The 15,350-nt window shown below is 48.8% G+C and overlaps 1 protein-coding gene across 7 annotated transcripts; it reads left to right on the top strand.

The window, feature by feature from the left end:
- Nucleotides 1-55: 55 nt before the first annotated feature.
- On the top strand, nt 56-15,071 carry UBFD1 (ubiquitin family domain containing 1). 7 transcript variants are annotated; one of them, XM_040458764.1, is made up of 8 exons: nt 56-250; nt 433-765; nt 1,679-1,887; nt 4,647-4,712; nt 4,871-4,976; nt 6,255-6,325; nt 8,868-8,950; nt 13,628-15,071. In XM_040458764.1, exons 1-7 carry the CDS (start codon nt 226-228, stop codon nt 8,946-8,948), a joined length of 891 nt encoding a protein of 296 aa, XP_040314698.1. In that variant the 5' UTR covers nt 56-225; the 3' UTR covers nt 8,949-8,950; nt 13,628-15,071. The 7 variants fall into 7 exon arrangements, with proteins under 7 accessions (XP_040314698.1, XP_040314696.1, XP_040314699.1 ...); XM_040458762.1 differs by lacking the exon at nt 13,628-15,071 and adding an exon at nt 11,337-11,449; XM_040458765.1 differs by lacking the exon at nt 13,628-15,071 and adding an exon at nt 10,687-10,703.
- The last annotated feature ends 279 nt before the right edge of the window (nt 15,072-15,350 follow it).

Genomic DNA, 15,350 nt, shown 5'->3' with positions numbered 1-15,350 from the left:
GCCCATCGAGCGGGCGATTTCCCGGATCCGCCCCCCTCGGGTCCTGAAAGCTAAAGCGTGGCAGGGGCCGGGCAGGGGAAGCGGAGGAGGCGGGTCTCCATAGAAACGTCCACCTGTTTCCGGCCAGGCTGTGCGAGATTAGGGGCTGCTGCGGGGGCCAATCTCAGCTAGCTCGTCTTTTCCCGGCGGCCTCTGCGGGAGTGGTGGGTGTTGTACACAATCATCATGGCGGCAGCCGGAGCCCCGGATGGTGAGTGTGGCGGTGGTGGCGGGCCCCCGGGTTGGGCCCAGGTGAAGCGGGCCTCCGGGAGGGATGCGGTCCGGTCCGCTGGGGAGTAGTCTGGCTCGGGAGCGGAGGTCCGGCAGCGCCCGAGGATGGTTGGGTCCCAGGCCCAGCCTGCGGCGAGCGCCCACCCCCTAACCCCCTTGCAGGCATGGAGGAACCTGGCATGGACACGGAGGCCGAGACGGTGGCGACCGAGACCCCCGCGCTGCCCCTAAACTGCGTGGAGGCCGAAGTCGCGGCGGGGGCGGCGGCGGCCGAGGACTCCTGCGCCGCGCGAGGCAGCTTGCAGCCGGCCCCGGCCCAGCCCCCTGGGGACCCTGCGGCCCAGGCCTCGGTCAGCAACGGCGAGGACGCTGGCGGCGGCGCGGGCCAGGAGCTGGTGGACCTGAAGATCATCTGGAACAAGACTAAGCACGACGTGAAGTTCCCCCTGGATAGCACAGGCTCTGAGCTAAAACAGAAGATTCACTCGATTACAGGTAATCGTCGTGGCACTGTCAGCGACAGCCAGCCTTCCTCACCGCGCCTGCTGATTCCTAGTGCTTGCACTGTGCTAAGCACAGGGCTGGCCACCCTCTTTGCATCTGCTCCGTCAATGCTTAGAATAGTTCTTCGGAGTAAGTACTAATATGCCCATCGTTCAGATGGGGAAAATGAGACCCAAAATCATAGAGCTAGAAAGTGGCTGAGCTGAGATTCAGGCCCAGGCCTGACCCTTAGGCCCCTGCTTCCAATCAGTGTTGCCAGAAACCTCTCTTATGAAAATCATCTGAGGTACATGTTAAATTTACAGCTCCTAGGTCCTTTCCCCTAGAGGGTTTGATTCAGTGTATCTGGAATGTGGCCAGAAATTTATTTTTAGCAAATATCTTGGGTAATTCTCATAAGGGAAATTTAGGAAACGTTGCTGGCCCCTTTGTAGATTCTTATACTATTTAGTTTTCAGTTTTGTCTTGTTTACAGCACTTTGTCAACTGAAATGATTTTTTTTTTTTTAAGTTTTCTCCACGAAGCCTGTAAGTTCTCTAAAAACAACTTTATCCTTACTGATTTCTGTACCTTTGAGACCTGTGGTCTTTCACTTAGTATTTGCGTGTTTAGAGGGTTAAGGAACAACTTGGAACGAATGATAGCTGAACTTAATTGAATAATTACTGAATACCGGGATACTGTATTAAATGTTCTGTTTCATGTCTAAATCCTTAAAACAAGTTTATGCAGAAGGAATTACTGCCATCACAATTATAGAATTTCGGAAACAGACTCAGGTTGTGAGTTGCCTGAGCACACAAGGTGGTGGAGGAGTATTCATTTCCAGGTCTGTTGCCACATGACTGTGGTCCAGGTGCATTTTTCATCCCTTCCTTTGACTTTCTCCTATCTTTTCCCAAGGTCTCCCTCCTGCCATGCAAAAAGTCATGTATAAGGGACTTGTCCCTGAGGATAAGACATTGAGAGAAATAAAAGTGACCAGCGGAGCCAAGATCATGGTGGTTGGCTCCACGATAAATGATGTTTTAGCCGTAAACACACCCAAAGATGCTGCCCAGCAGGACGCAAAGGCTGAAGAGAACAAGAAGGAACCGCTCTGCAGGCAGAAAGTGAGTCTGTCATGTGATTGCTAGTCCTGGGAAGTTTGAGGCTTTGTCTTCTGGAGCGTTGGCTGGTGATATTCTCCCTAGAATAAGCTCCTTTTTGGACAGGGCCCATGATGGAAATTTATGGCAGCAGTTGGGTGCGGCTGGCTGTTGAGTGGAGGTGACAACCACCTGAGATTTGCAACTTTGTCTCATCTGGCGGGTCAGTGTGTCTCAAGTCTACTTACTTTAGGATAAGGCCTTTGGAAAGGCAGGCTCCAGGTATCGAAAGGAATCAGTTGTGGATTTCCCTTCTCTATTCAGTGCCAGAGAAAAATGCGACTGTTAGAATTAACCCCCCATTTTATACAAGTGCTTACGTTTGTTTTTTCGGTTTGTGGCTTCCCCCAAGTCAACAAGCCATTTCTGGATAGGCACAGACTCGGCAGAGAGAGGTTCCTCTAAAACTGACTTTTTCAGGAAGCCAAATCAAGCTGACTAGGAACATAACCACACCGGCATTGAGCTTTTTCCCTCCTGGTCCGTGAAATGGGCGCCTGATTTTTTTACCTCCTCTGTTGCTCGCGTTGGATAGGAGAGATCCAGCCTTGTCTTCTGCTCAGTGTAGCCATTAAAATTCTTTTCGTAATTAGGAAAAGTGAGAGTAGAGGGAGTTGGTTGAAAGAACCATCACTTGCAACCTTGCTACCCAGCAAACCCCAGTCGTTGTCCTGGAGCCTCTCAGGCACTCTTAGTAGTGTCCTAGCAAAACAAATAGTCTCAACCTAACCTGTGTTCTGAGTAGAGTAGACTAATCTGAACCAAGATCAGTTTTCGTAATCATACGCACCAAGGCATGTGGCTCATAGCGTGAGAAGATAGTTTTGTGTTACAGATCCCTGTTCCTCTATATGTGCTTCCAAAATCTGACCAGGTATCAAAACGTAACCAGAATTACTGTGAATATTCATGTTTTGCTATAGAAATATTCATGTGTTCAGTGACAAGGTGCTGCCCCAGATTCTACAGAGGATAACGTGTAACATATTAAAAAAACTTTTTTTTAATGTTTAATTTTGAGAGAGAGAGAGAGAGGCAGAGCATGTCTCTTGGGAGGGGCAGAGAGAGAGGGAAACACAGAATTTGAAGCAGGCTCCAGGCTCCAAGCTGTGAGCACAGAGCCCAGCAAACTCAACAAATTGTGAGATTATGACCTGAGCTGAAAGCAAGAGTCAGTCAGACACGTAACCGACTGAGCCACCTAGGTGCCCCATGTGTAACATTTTTAAACTATATTGCTTTTATAAAGTTTACTAGATTTTGGGGCTTTATAAAAATCTAAAACATCTGTCTGTGGAGTTTTAGCTAAGGAATCATAACTCTGTGTTAACACTTAAAAGGTGTTTGCTTGGACGTTTTCACCCCCAAATATGAGATCAAAATGTAACCAATTGAGTTCTTTTCCATTTATCTATCTTCCTCTGCCACATCTATGAAATTGTGAAATGTGAGCACGTCAGAAGTGAGTGTTCCCACTGGTCACACCCCTGGAGCATTACACGCTTCTTAAACATAGGTTTTGAGTTACTAATGGTAGCTTAACAGTCTTAAAACTGTTTTCCTCAATACAGGGAGAGGTTTTCCAAAAGGTGATTGTGAGGTAGGAGTCGAATTAAGCTGTTAATCTCTGCTGCTTTGTTTCATTGATGCTGGTTATGAGGACTGACATGGCCTAATGAGAGGGACCCATTCTCCTGGCTTTTTATCAGCTTGTTGAGGAATCTGGGGCTAATACGTGTAGGGACCCTCTGCTAGCAGTCTGGCACTGTTGAATTTATCCCTGCCAGAGGTTTCTGCCGTGCCAAGGAGGCTTTGAAGTGGCCACCTGGTGCTTCACTTTGGTGGAATTGTTTCCCTTCACCCACTGGCTGCTCGGCTGTTTTTCAGCTTTTCCAAATAGGGAGCAAATAATGACCTAGAAAGCCACAGGTGGAGAGGAAACAAGCTTGGGCATTTGGGCTGGTTAAGAGCTGTTTTAGGGAGCCATGAGCCTAATGAGAACCCTTAGCAAGCTGCCTCAAACCCCCTGGGGGGCAGGGTCAGAGGCTTCTTAATGTCATTCTAGAGAGCGATCAGCATTTCTCTTCGAAATGTGGCTCTCCAGGCTTTCTGTTTAGCTGGGGTTGAGGGTGGGGCAGCGGGGAAGACTTCTGCAGTAGGCTGAGTTTCCATTTGTTGGAGCAATGCCCCTTGTAGGCAGTTAGGCTGGTTCCCAGCCGTGTGATCTGTTTCTTTGGGAGGTTAAGTTGGCAGAAATGGCTGTCATTTTGTACCTAGCAGAAAACCACCCTTTGCGGTTCTCTTTAGCTTGATGTTTGTTCCTTTCAGTGGCAATTTTTTTGGTCAGAGGAGGGGAGTAGAGTTCATTTGAATTAGCAATCTGGAAACCCTTGTTGCTCCAGAACCCTGATGTGTAATACGGCAGCCGCATAAAATTGATTAAAATTGAGAATTCAGTTCTTTGGTCCTAGCCACATGTCAAGTACTTAATAGCCCCAAATGTCTTGTGGCTGCTGTTTCAGACACGATGGATATAGGAGATTTCTATCAGTGACATTCTTGCCCCTGCTCTTTAATGTCAAAAGACCCATAACCTGTACATGTTAAAAGCTTTTGAGCCAAAACATCAAGGCTTTCTTTCTCTTTTTCAGAAAGGTAGTAAGTAATATGACTAAAATGGAGTCAGCCGTTTCATTTGTTATTTCTTCTGACTTATGTTATAGCAACACAGGAAAGTGTTGGATAAAGGAAAACCTGAAGATGTGATGCCATCTGTTAAGGGTGCCCAGGTAAGCCAGACTCCTTTGTGAGCGTTCTGAAAACGAACCAGACCCGCCTTCTGACTTCCTGAGGTTCCTGTGATCACGTCCTCACATCCTGTCCCTTGTCCTTCTCTGTCATGCCATTTTTCTAGTCCCTATCTCTCACTGTGCTCCTGTGCCTCTAGGAGCGCCTGCCCACGGTACCCTTATCCGGCATGTACAATAAGTCCGGAGGCAAAGTGAGACTCACCTTCAAGCTAGAACAAGACCAGCTGTGGATTGGCACTAAAGGTAGGTTCCTGCTCTTGCCTTCTCCCGGCTCGCCGCTGCGGGCCCTCAGTGGCGCTCGGTCTTGGGTGCGACTGTGCTCCTCCTGAGATTTCTCTCTCTTCACTGTGCTTTGCGTGCCCCTGGCTTTTGTCTTTGCTTTTAGATGCTCACCTTCTGTTTGGACCTTTTTCCCTCATTCTTTTCAGTCTTCTGTCAGGGCCAGTCCTTCAACAGTGGCTCTTCACTTGTGCCCAAAACCAGAGGTCCCAAATGTGTGGCCTGAGGGCCAGGTCTGATCCACAGACCAGGGTTTTTTGGGTTTACACACTTTCTGTAAAAATCAAGAGATTTCACTTGATCTCGTGTGGGGGTTTTTGGGCTTCTCTTGAAAAAAATAAAAAAATCAAAAGATGTAGCTATTCTGGACCTGCATTCTCACATGGCAGCGATCGGCTGGAGCCCAGTGGTAGTTTCAGATGAGCCGCAGTCCTCACTGCCCTGTTTGCCTCCTGTGGAGCCAGCTTTGTTCATGTATGTCACCTGCCTGGCCCCCGGAGGTCAGCGTTTGTCCCCGTACCAGTTGCATTCCTAGTACTGTGGACCTGTCCCCATCCCCCTTACCTGTTTGTGCTCTGCCTGCCTCCACCTACCCCTGCCTGTGCCCGCTGGGGCAGGCTGCTGCTTGCTGTTGGCTGGGAATTGTCTCTGACTATCCTCACCTTGCGTTCCCCCAGATGGCTCAAAGTCGTGTCAGTTATGCTCCAGAATTCTCTGTTTCCCCCCACCCTTTTTTTTTGCCACTCTATTGTGCCAGTTAAGACTCCTAGCATCTTTAAACTTGGTTTGTTAAAGCAAGTTAACCTATTTCCCTGCCCGGTCTGTGTTCTGTTCTGTCCTGCCCATCTCCCTCACTGGCGCTCAAAAACCTTTGGCTCTTTCGGGCCAAGTTCACATGCCTACACATAGTGTCCAGTATTGTCAAATTTTGGATCTAAGCTTCGGCCCTGCTTTCCCTATTAATACGCTGTGGATTTCATCTGCATCAGCCTGCACTTTCCACCACGCTCTGCACAGCCCTGCGTATTTGCTCCTGCTGGGCTCTTACCTGGAATGCTTACTTCCCATTCTTTGTTATTAATAACATCTTCTGAGGCCCTACTCAAATGTCCTCTCCTAATGAAGCCTTCCCCGGTGCCTCTCCCACCCTCCACATGAGTTGCTGCCGCTTCTGTTCATAGAGCACTCCGTTTACAGCCCCAGAGCACTCATTACTCTCTGACTTGTCTGTCCCCCTGTTAGATTCCTGGAGGGAACCGAACATGCCTAATTCACCTGTTTGTGGCCAGCACTGTAGGTGTTCAGTGTTCGAGGTAAATGCTAAAGAGAAGTCTAGGGGGTTCCATCACGTGAGGTTACCTGGTTTCAGGGACAGGCCATTTAATGTGACTGCTTAACATGGGACCACAGTTTAATGGAAAATAATAATCAGAGGGGCAGTGGGGAGTGAGGTGTGTTCTCCTTCAGAATGTCAAAACATGTTCTCTTGTTTGTAACTCTGGTTCTTAAGGTGAACAAAGACCAAAATGCCAAAAACGCTTGAGTTTTCTAACAGTTTTATGATAACTTGCTGTATATTCTTCGTTTCCCATTCATCTCTAACTGCATGGTCAAAAAGCAGGTTTTGCAGAATACGTAAGGGCTTCCCTAGTTTTCCCAAGGGTCTCTGGACCCTCTTTAGTAGATCCTTCCCTTCCTGCAGAGCCTGTCACAGCATTGGTTTTCTTTCATTGTGAGCTTCCCTGCCTCTGTCAGATCCTTACTTGTTCACGACTTTGCAGTTGGTTTTGCTTAGTTCTCCACCATTGCGTTGACTTGCCCAAATCCTGCCTCTTCCTCAATTTTCACTTTCTCTTCCGGGCAGTCCGATTGAAGCAGTTGCTAAGTCTGATGCAAAAGGTCCCTGACGGCTAGGAGGACAGGTGCAGGCTGGGGAGGCTGGATGATGACTAAGTCTGCAGGTGCCCGTTGGTGCCTCGGGGAACATTTCCATGTGTGGTGGTTGTGTAGGAAGGCCGTTCTACCTGCGGCCCTAAGCAGAACCCCCTGTACCTGTGCTGGAGGTTTTATATCAGCTTGTAGGAGCAGCTGCTTTCCTGTTTTGGCATGAAGGCAGCACTCTAGAAGAATCTTGGTATGTGGGGGTTTCAGAGCTATCGGAAGCCTCCTTACTCACCAGCCTGATTAAAGGAGCATGGCCAAGACCTCTGTTTTCATGGTTGACCAAGACTGAGGTTTTCACTCTCGCCCAGGCTACTGTATTGATATATGTTGGGCAGTGTCCTCACTTGCCCGGGAGTCTTGTCATCTGAGTGTCATAAGCAGCCTCCCAGCAGGACAGCTTGTTCTGGGAGTTGGCTACCAGCCACTGGTTTCATCTTTCCACTGGCAAGGAGCTGCTGTGGAATGACCATCCCGGCAGCTGGTTGGCCTCTTTGTCGATGGAGTTCGTTCCAGAGTGACGCTCAGGGGCTCCTACATGCAGCTTAAACTCTCTCTGGGGTAGCCCGTGTAGCAGGCAGTCCTCCCAGCCTCAGGCCCAGCTGTGGGAAGGACGAGCTTCGGGCAGGAGACGTGGGTGGTCGAAGCCGCCAGGGGGAGCCTGTGCCCTGGCCGTAGGGGGGTCCAGTGGGATCGAGCTCATTGCTGTCACTAGGAATGTGGGCCCAGGATCGACTTTTCAAGAGAAGCCAGAAATTTATCTTTTTGTGTGAAATCTCTGGACATTTCAAGGTGGCTGGCGTTTAAAAGTGTTTCAGTCTTGAAGACAGCTGCTGGTCCGGTCCTGCCCGTGGGTCACTCACTGTTTAGAGCCACTGAAAGTCAAAACCTGAATGGATGTCTTCACGTCCGTTCTCCCCACCCCCCCATTTTTCAGACCCCAAGGCCCACAGAATGGAAATAAAATGTGTCCAGTCAACCAGCCAGATTAGAACCCAGGTCTCTAAATTCTAGATCTGTTTCATCAACTCATCTATTTTCAGATTCTGCCTTTTCCAGTTTTTTCTTTCTGCAAAGGCTGTAGTGAGTTTTTTCCAACTTGATTTAACTTTGCTGAGAACCTCCCTGTCCCCCGCTGTGTCTGCTGCTCCTAGGGGGTGGGTTCTTGTGCAGGAACTCCGCCCCTCCTGCCTCCATGCCCCCCCCTGCGGCACTTGGCTCACTTCCTGCAGGCTCCTCTCACTCCTGGCATCTCTCACTGCCTCCTCTTTCTTACCTGCCACCCTTAAACTGCTGCAAAATGTCTCCTGAGCCTCCTGGGATAAGTGATATCTCGAGGGTTAATCATAAGGTGTTGTAAATGTTTCAGGAGAACTTCTTCAGGTGTGTGTATATGGAGGGTTGGGGGGGCTGGGAGAGGGAATGGGGAAGTGGGAGGGCAAGTGAGGAGGAGAATGGGACAGAAACTAGTGTGAAACCCCCAAGCACTCCTTATCTGTGCGAGCCACAGGGGCATGTTGTTGCCTCTGTTCTTGGTCCTCTTGACTGTCCCTCCCCCAGGTGCCAAAGACCTTAGCCATTGCTGGGCTCGGGCGAGAACATTGCAGTGGAAATCCTTGGGTGTTTATAAATTGCCAGACTTTAAAAATAACACCGGGAAAGCACTGTCTCTGCTCCCAGAGACCTTTAATATGTCATTGCGAGTCCTGTTCCCTGTTTGCTCCCGAGAAGTTTCCAACTGCCAAGCAAATCTCTGGGAGTGCTGGTCAGAAGACTCTGTCCCATCATCCCTAGAGCACATGGGAGACTTGAGATTCCAGTAGATCCCAAAGCCACCATCCTGATGAGGGACTGCTGAGTCACAGGAGTGGACAGGAGGGCCTTTGAGTAATCACTGTAATCCCTCTCAACTAGAGCGGACTGAGAAATTGCCCATGGGCTCCATTAAAAATGTGGTCAGTGAACCTATCGAAGGACACGAAGACTACCACATGATGGTAAGTAACCCGGCGTGGGTTAGCCTCTCACTGCACTTCTGCTCATCTAGCAGGGAATGGAGCTCTAACTGAGCTTTTTTAACTGAAGAATCAAACTCCGTGTTCAGAAGACGCGCAGTTTAAGACCCTCACGTTTTCTTGATCTACCTAGAACTTAATCTATGACCTATTCCTCAGTTTATTTTGCATCCTCTCCCCACCAGTTTAAAGGGGACATGTTCAATACCTTTATCTTCCTCTTGTTTGTAATATTTTGTCTTTAGACCAGGAAAATAAATCCAGAGAGGAGGATTGGCTCGCGGGTTTTCATTTTAACTTTTGTCCTACGTATAAGACAAAATCTCCCACTAACCTGGGCATTGGTGAAGACGCTGGGCAGTCCCCTTCTGTGATGGTGTTGCTCTTCTCAGGCGGCAGCCATCAGGTGGCTGAGGACTCTGTGGATAAGATGGGGTCTGTGGTCATCATTCTGCATGGAAGTTTCCTCTAAAGAGAGCAGGCTCTTCTTTCGCGGGATGACGTTTGGAGGCATTCCCCAAGTTTATGCAGAACAAAGCCAAGAATTCAGTGATACAGTGAACGGAGCAGCTCAGGCAAACCCCTGAATTCTCCCAGCACTGTTAAGAGGGGCCACTTTAGAAGTGAAGTTTGGTTACCAGAACTTTTAAGTTACTATGCCAGGGGCCTGACCTGAACCATTACTAGGTGGCGCAGATGTTTTAGCTTTAGCCGACAGCACTGTAGCTGTGTCAGCCCTGTCACGGAGATGAGGAACGGCTGTGGCTTGACCTGTGCAGTGGTGTTTACAGAAGTCCCCTGCAGAGGGAGGTGTTGGAAGATCCCAGGAAAAAGGGGTTCTGGTGTTAGAGAAGTTGTCTCTGGGCAGATGGCAAGTCTCCTGGCTCTGGGGGGATGTCAGCCCTGTCCCCTCTCTTGGCCTGTTGGGGTCTGTCCGCTCCGAGGCACTGAAGCCAGGCCATGGTTGGGGTTGCAGTCCCTGGGCCACAGGGCTTCTGGGTGACCTGGGAGTGACACTGTCACTGTCAGGCCCTCCAGCCTTAAAGGATTGCAGACGTATTTGTTCTGCTCACTCAGCTGTTTTTTCCATTTACGAAGTCGGATTCTGGGTATTTTCAGCTGGGCCCCCATTTTGCCCGGTAGCATTTGCAGCCCTGGTTTTCAAGCAGCCTGGTGAGAGGGATTTCGGACAAGTCGAGCGGACCTTTCAGAAGTTGGTTTGGATGGTCAATGCCTTCTTACTCGGTTTAAGTGCTTGTTTCTCTCTCAGGTCCTCTCCAGCAGAGAGTAGCGCTCCTAGCCCCTTCTCGTCACTAAACACCATTAAGTGGCATCCTTACCTGTAAGCGAAAGGACTTCCCTTGTTTGTTAGATGCCATATCAGTCACTAGATTAACAGTATCATAGTTCACATCAGAGAAGGATGGCTGTGCTTTTCGTTCTCAGAGAAATGTCTTAAAAGGCAGAAAAGAACAGAGTAACAAACCCGTATATCCGTCACAAAGAAATGATCATTGGAAATATTTTATGAATTGCTTTAAACCTTTTTTTTTTTTTTAAATAAAAGAAAACCTACCAACAGTGAACACGTCCCCAGTGTCTCCCCCTCCCCCATGACCATGAGCATGATTTATCATGGGGATCCTTCCCAGCTCTCTACACTTTTACGTTACTATAAATCCATGGACGAGATACAGTACTGTTTTGTGTTTTTTCAGTTTTCATAAACGGTCTCATGGTATGTATCGTTCTGCAGCTTGCTGTTTTTGGTTTGACATCGTGATCTGTCTGTATTAACTATAGATCCAGTTCGTACCTTTTGAAAAGTAATCCCGCATTCATACGAGCAGGCCACCATGTCACTTTTAATTTTGCGTTCCCTTGCCGACGGACATGTAGGTTTTTCCCGGGTTGTCCCCAGTTCTGACAGCGCTGCTTTGAACGTTCAGACCTGTCTCCTTGTGCATGTGTGACAGTTTCTCTAGGGCAGTGGTTGTCAGACTGGTCTCTGGATCAGTAGTATGACATCACCTGGGAACTTGTTAGAAATGCAGATTCTCAGGCCCCGGACCTCCCTGAATCAGAAACTCGAGGGGGTGGAGCCCACCAGTCTGTTCTAACAAGCCTTCCAGATGGTTCTGATGCACACTCAAGTTTGGGAGCCACTGCTTTAGGATTGGCTATGCTTAACTTGCCCACCACCTTTTGGTTTTTTGTTTTGTTTTTGGACAGGAGAATGCTCCCCGTGTGCACAGTTTTCCCCTTCCTGTAAAGAATTCACTTCTCAGCCCTCCCCCGTGTGTGTCGTGCTGCCTGCTTAGTCTCCCGACCTCTGAAGTACCGCTTGGTTTTCCTTTTTCCCTTCCAGGCGTTTCAGTTGGGCCCCACGGAAGCCTCTTACTACTGGGTGTACTGGGTCCCAACTCAATATGTGGATGCAATCAAAGACACTGTGCTGGGGAAGTGGCAGTATTTTTGAAAGCACTTTCACCTCTGGCCCAGGAGACTGACCCAAAGTGAAGGACATTGCTGGGAGAGGCCTGCAGCATCCCTGGATTTCAGAGTTCTGGGACTTTGTTCAAAAACAAAAAGCTATATCCAATCTAAGGTGATGTGGTGACTGAAGCCAGAGGTGATGTACTTTCACCATTAGCTTAATTTTAACTTAAAATCACCAGTTCCCTTTTCTTGCAGTCAGCTTCATATCATTTTTAAAGTTGATACGGTGGAAATCAATAAATCTGAATTCCAAACATGTTGTGTGGAATACTCTTAAGTGCGTTTGAGAGTAGATCTACCAATTTTGTTTAGAAAAGAAATGATCAAAAGCTTGCTGGTTTCCTTTTTTTTTTTTTTAAGTGACTTCAACTGAAATATTTTCATAAATCTTTGGTTGCAAACATTTGGACTGCGTTGTGATGAGTTGGGTTTTTTCTTTTTCATATAAAATTGTATGCAAAACGAGGGGGGGGTTAGTAAGCCATATTTTTCTGTCTATCGATTCAGATTGAATTCTTTTCCCTTTTTTATGTTCTCACTTCTTAGATTTGAGTTTTTGTTTTAAAAACCCAAAGATGTCAGTTCCTGTTTTTGTACCTCATCAATGCTTCCTCTCCTGGCCTCCCTCCCACCGTGCTGCTGCTTGAGAATGTGCGGCGGGAGAGGAAGAGCTGTTTGGTCTAGGGAAGGGAGCTCTTGCACTGGGCCCTGATCTCTGGGGAGTTCCACTGCTGGTGCCATGGTTGTCTGGCGGCCTCACCAATTGGGCCTCAAGGCCCAGCCCGGCATGAGTGCCCTGGGGATGCGCTGCTCAAAAGCCACAGCTCCCAGGCCAACTAAGGCCTCTCTGAGGAGGAGCTGGGTGGGAGACAGTTTCTCCAGCCATACAGCCACAGGCCCAGATCCTTCTTTCTTTTGGAGTTCTGAGAAATTCTTAAGCAGTCCAACAGTTATTTCAGTTATGCTTCTCCACTTGGTCCTTCTGCTCATGCGTTATGTTCAAGTGTCCTTCATCCCAGGTCCAGAGATGCTGCCTTTCTCAAAAGACTTGTTGACCTAGTGGGTTGGCCGATGTATTTAAACATCGAAAACGGGATAAGTTACTTTCATGAATTAGCTCACCTTCTTCTGGTTTTAGCCCTTATGTTCTTGGTACATGTGAGCTTCTGTTGTCTCCTTATGGCTTGATGGACTCTGACACGAGGGCGAGTCTCTTGGTGAATGATCCCCTCTGTGCTCTTTGCTGTTCCTCTGCTGGCTGTCTTTGCCACTCTCCTCTCCCTGGCTGCAGGCTCTCATAGTAAGGTTTGGCGAGAGATTTTCCAAACTTCACATTTTGGATTCTAGGCTGTTCCCCCTCATTCTGTGAAATGTAATTAGCATGTGTTCGCCTAAGATGACTATTCCTTGTGAGCCAGTTAATGATGATACTCTACGCCCTTCCCTTCCAAGCTGTAGTTCAGGCATCCAGCCCATGTAGACAGACTCGTGCTTCTCACGGTATAGCCTGTGCCCGGTTATGCATCCGAGCAGGGAGATCTACTCTTGCTTTTTTGGGGGGCATACGTACATTTTAAGTGAAGTGTCACATCCAAGAAACCACGTGTTTGTCATCTCTTGAAGAAGGAGCAGTCGCTGCAGTGTTTCTGTCCTTGTTGGCCTGCGGAGCCTGGAGAAAAGGGCTCCTTTGCTACTTGTCAGAGCCTCCCTCTGCGGTGGACGGGTCTGCAGAGGAAATGATCATGTAGCAAGTGGAAGGTCCTCTCGGTGTGAATACTGCCCTCTTCGTTGGCCAGCGTCCCTGTCCTGGAGACGTGTCCTGACGGGGCCACACGCCCACTTTTGTTCCCACAGAGCCGGTGTCTCCGTCCCCAGACTGGCCTCACAGTGCTGCTCTCCGAGGCCCTTCCCGCCAGGTCTCCCGTGTGCCCTGTTCAGTGGCTGCACATGCCGTCTGCCCTCCTTCCTTCCCAGTGAGAGCGTGTGTCCCTTTGTCTCCCTGCTCCCCAAGGGCCAAACCGCTTCTCACTCAGGCTGCTGTCATTTCTAGGCAGGACCAAAGCCTGTGTGAGCCTTTTTGTTTTAAGTAAAATGGTGCTTTTTTCCTTACTTCGAGATACTATATATAAATAATAATGTCAACGACATCTTTTCATACAGAGCCGTTGGAGTATTGCTTTATGGAGCTCAGTAAATTTGCTAGAATGATCTTGAGCTCTGGCTCCTGACCCTGTCTGCATGGAGACCTTGCTGGGAGCACTCGGGAGAGCAGAGGTGGACAGCTCCAGAAGCCGCTGGGAGAAGTATTTGATTTAGATCCGTGTCTGAGTCACAGCAGTATTCACGGGTTTGTCACTCAGTCCCGTGAGCGGTCTCTTCCTAACCTTGTTTACGGTCCAGAGTATACTGACTAAATCTGTGTTAGCAAAATGAAGTACTCGTCCCCCTAGGTGGCATCACAGTGTTAATTTTTCCTCAGGATTATTTCTGTGCAGCTCCTTCCCTCTTGGAGGGGAGCGGCTCCTTCCCTGGGGTCATGCCCTGCCTCCCTGTGGCAGAGGACTTGCAGGCGGGTGGCCTCAGGAGGACAGACGTCAGGCCTCTCTTCCCTCCCTGAGCCCACTTAGCCAAGTAGTGACAAGGTCACTCCTGCCGGGGCTCCGGCCCTCGCAGCTCTGCTTCTGTCAGTCTGGTCAGAGAACTTAGAAAAGCAGATCTGCGAGTTGCTGGAAGTCTCTGGTGTGAAGTATTTTAATTGAAGCTGGGCCTTTTGCAAGTGGCGTTAGCTCTTTGCAGATGGGATTGAACTAAGGATGCCCTCGCGGACACGATGGCCACTGAGGCCTCAGTAGGTTCCTTAGCGGCTGCTCTACCTGACAAGGGCCAAAGAGACCAACTCTGCCACTTTGCCACATCTCAGAAAAGTTGCCATATTTCATCCGGAAGGGACTCGCTTTCCTCTTCTTCCTTTAACCATGTGCCTGGAGGAGCCGTCCTGGGCTCTCGCACTTGGCCCACCCTTGCTTTGCTGGGGCTGAGAAGGGGAAGGGATGGACTCCACGTGCCAGGGCCGTGTGAGGGCAGGCCTGCTTTCCACCCCATCCTCTGAGGGAGACCTCTCTCTTGCTCCTTGCTGCTGTGTTCATGCCTGTTGTCTTGGAAAAAGGACGGTCCCTTTGTCTTAAGGCTCTGCGAGGAAGTCCTCTCCAGTTAGGAGAGGACCGTTTCCTTCCTAGTAGGGCCGGATGGCTTCTCTGAAGTTACAGGTGGTCGGGAGCCCTCCAGAGTGCAGAAATCTGGCACATCTCCCTGCCAGGCTGGGTGGTTCTACTGCTTTCTAAATTTCTAAAAACCTCTTTCCTTTTCTTTCTTAAAGAGTTCTGCAGAATTATTTGACAATATACGTAAGTACCATGTTTCCTTGTGGTGTGCGCTCTGTTCTGGTTTCTGTTTTTAAATCAAATGCCTGTTTGGGAGGAGATGAACGTATTTAGTCTATTAGATATGCGCTGCTGGATTTTTTTTAAAGTGTAACCTTGACTAGCTGTCTTATTGTTTATCCTGTAAGATTAGTCTATCAATTAAAGTTTGATAATTAATTGCGTCTCCTTTTCCTTCCAATTTTTCATGCGCCTAATTCATACTGGGGATTGACCAACATTTGGGACTGGGCCCGGGGCCATTTTTTTTTTTTTTTGCCAGCTCTGGTCTGTCATAGTACTCTTATTTATTTGGCTTTAAGTATATCCAGATTTGTTCCTGTGAAAAACAGTTGATACAGAGATTTTGGTCTATTTACCATGTTAGCCAAAATGACCTACTTATCAGACACGCTTGGGGTAGGACAGCCCGCCTTCCATGCTCTGGCCTCTAGGTGTCAGAG

The sequence above is a fragment of the Herpailurus yagouaroundi genome, unplaced genomic scaffold (genome assembly GCF_014898765.1).
Source record: "Herpailurus yagouaroundi ecotype Mexico unplaced genomic scaffold, PumYag 222, whole genome shotgun sequence".
NCBI classification, from domain to species: domain Eukaryota; kingdom Metazoa; phylum Chordata; class Mammalia; order Carnivora; family Felidae; genus Herpailurus; species Herpailurus yagouaroundi.
This window is presented reverse-complemented; position numbering and strand designations above follow the sequence as displayed.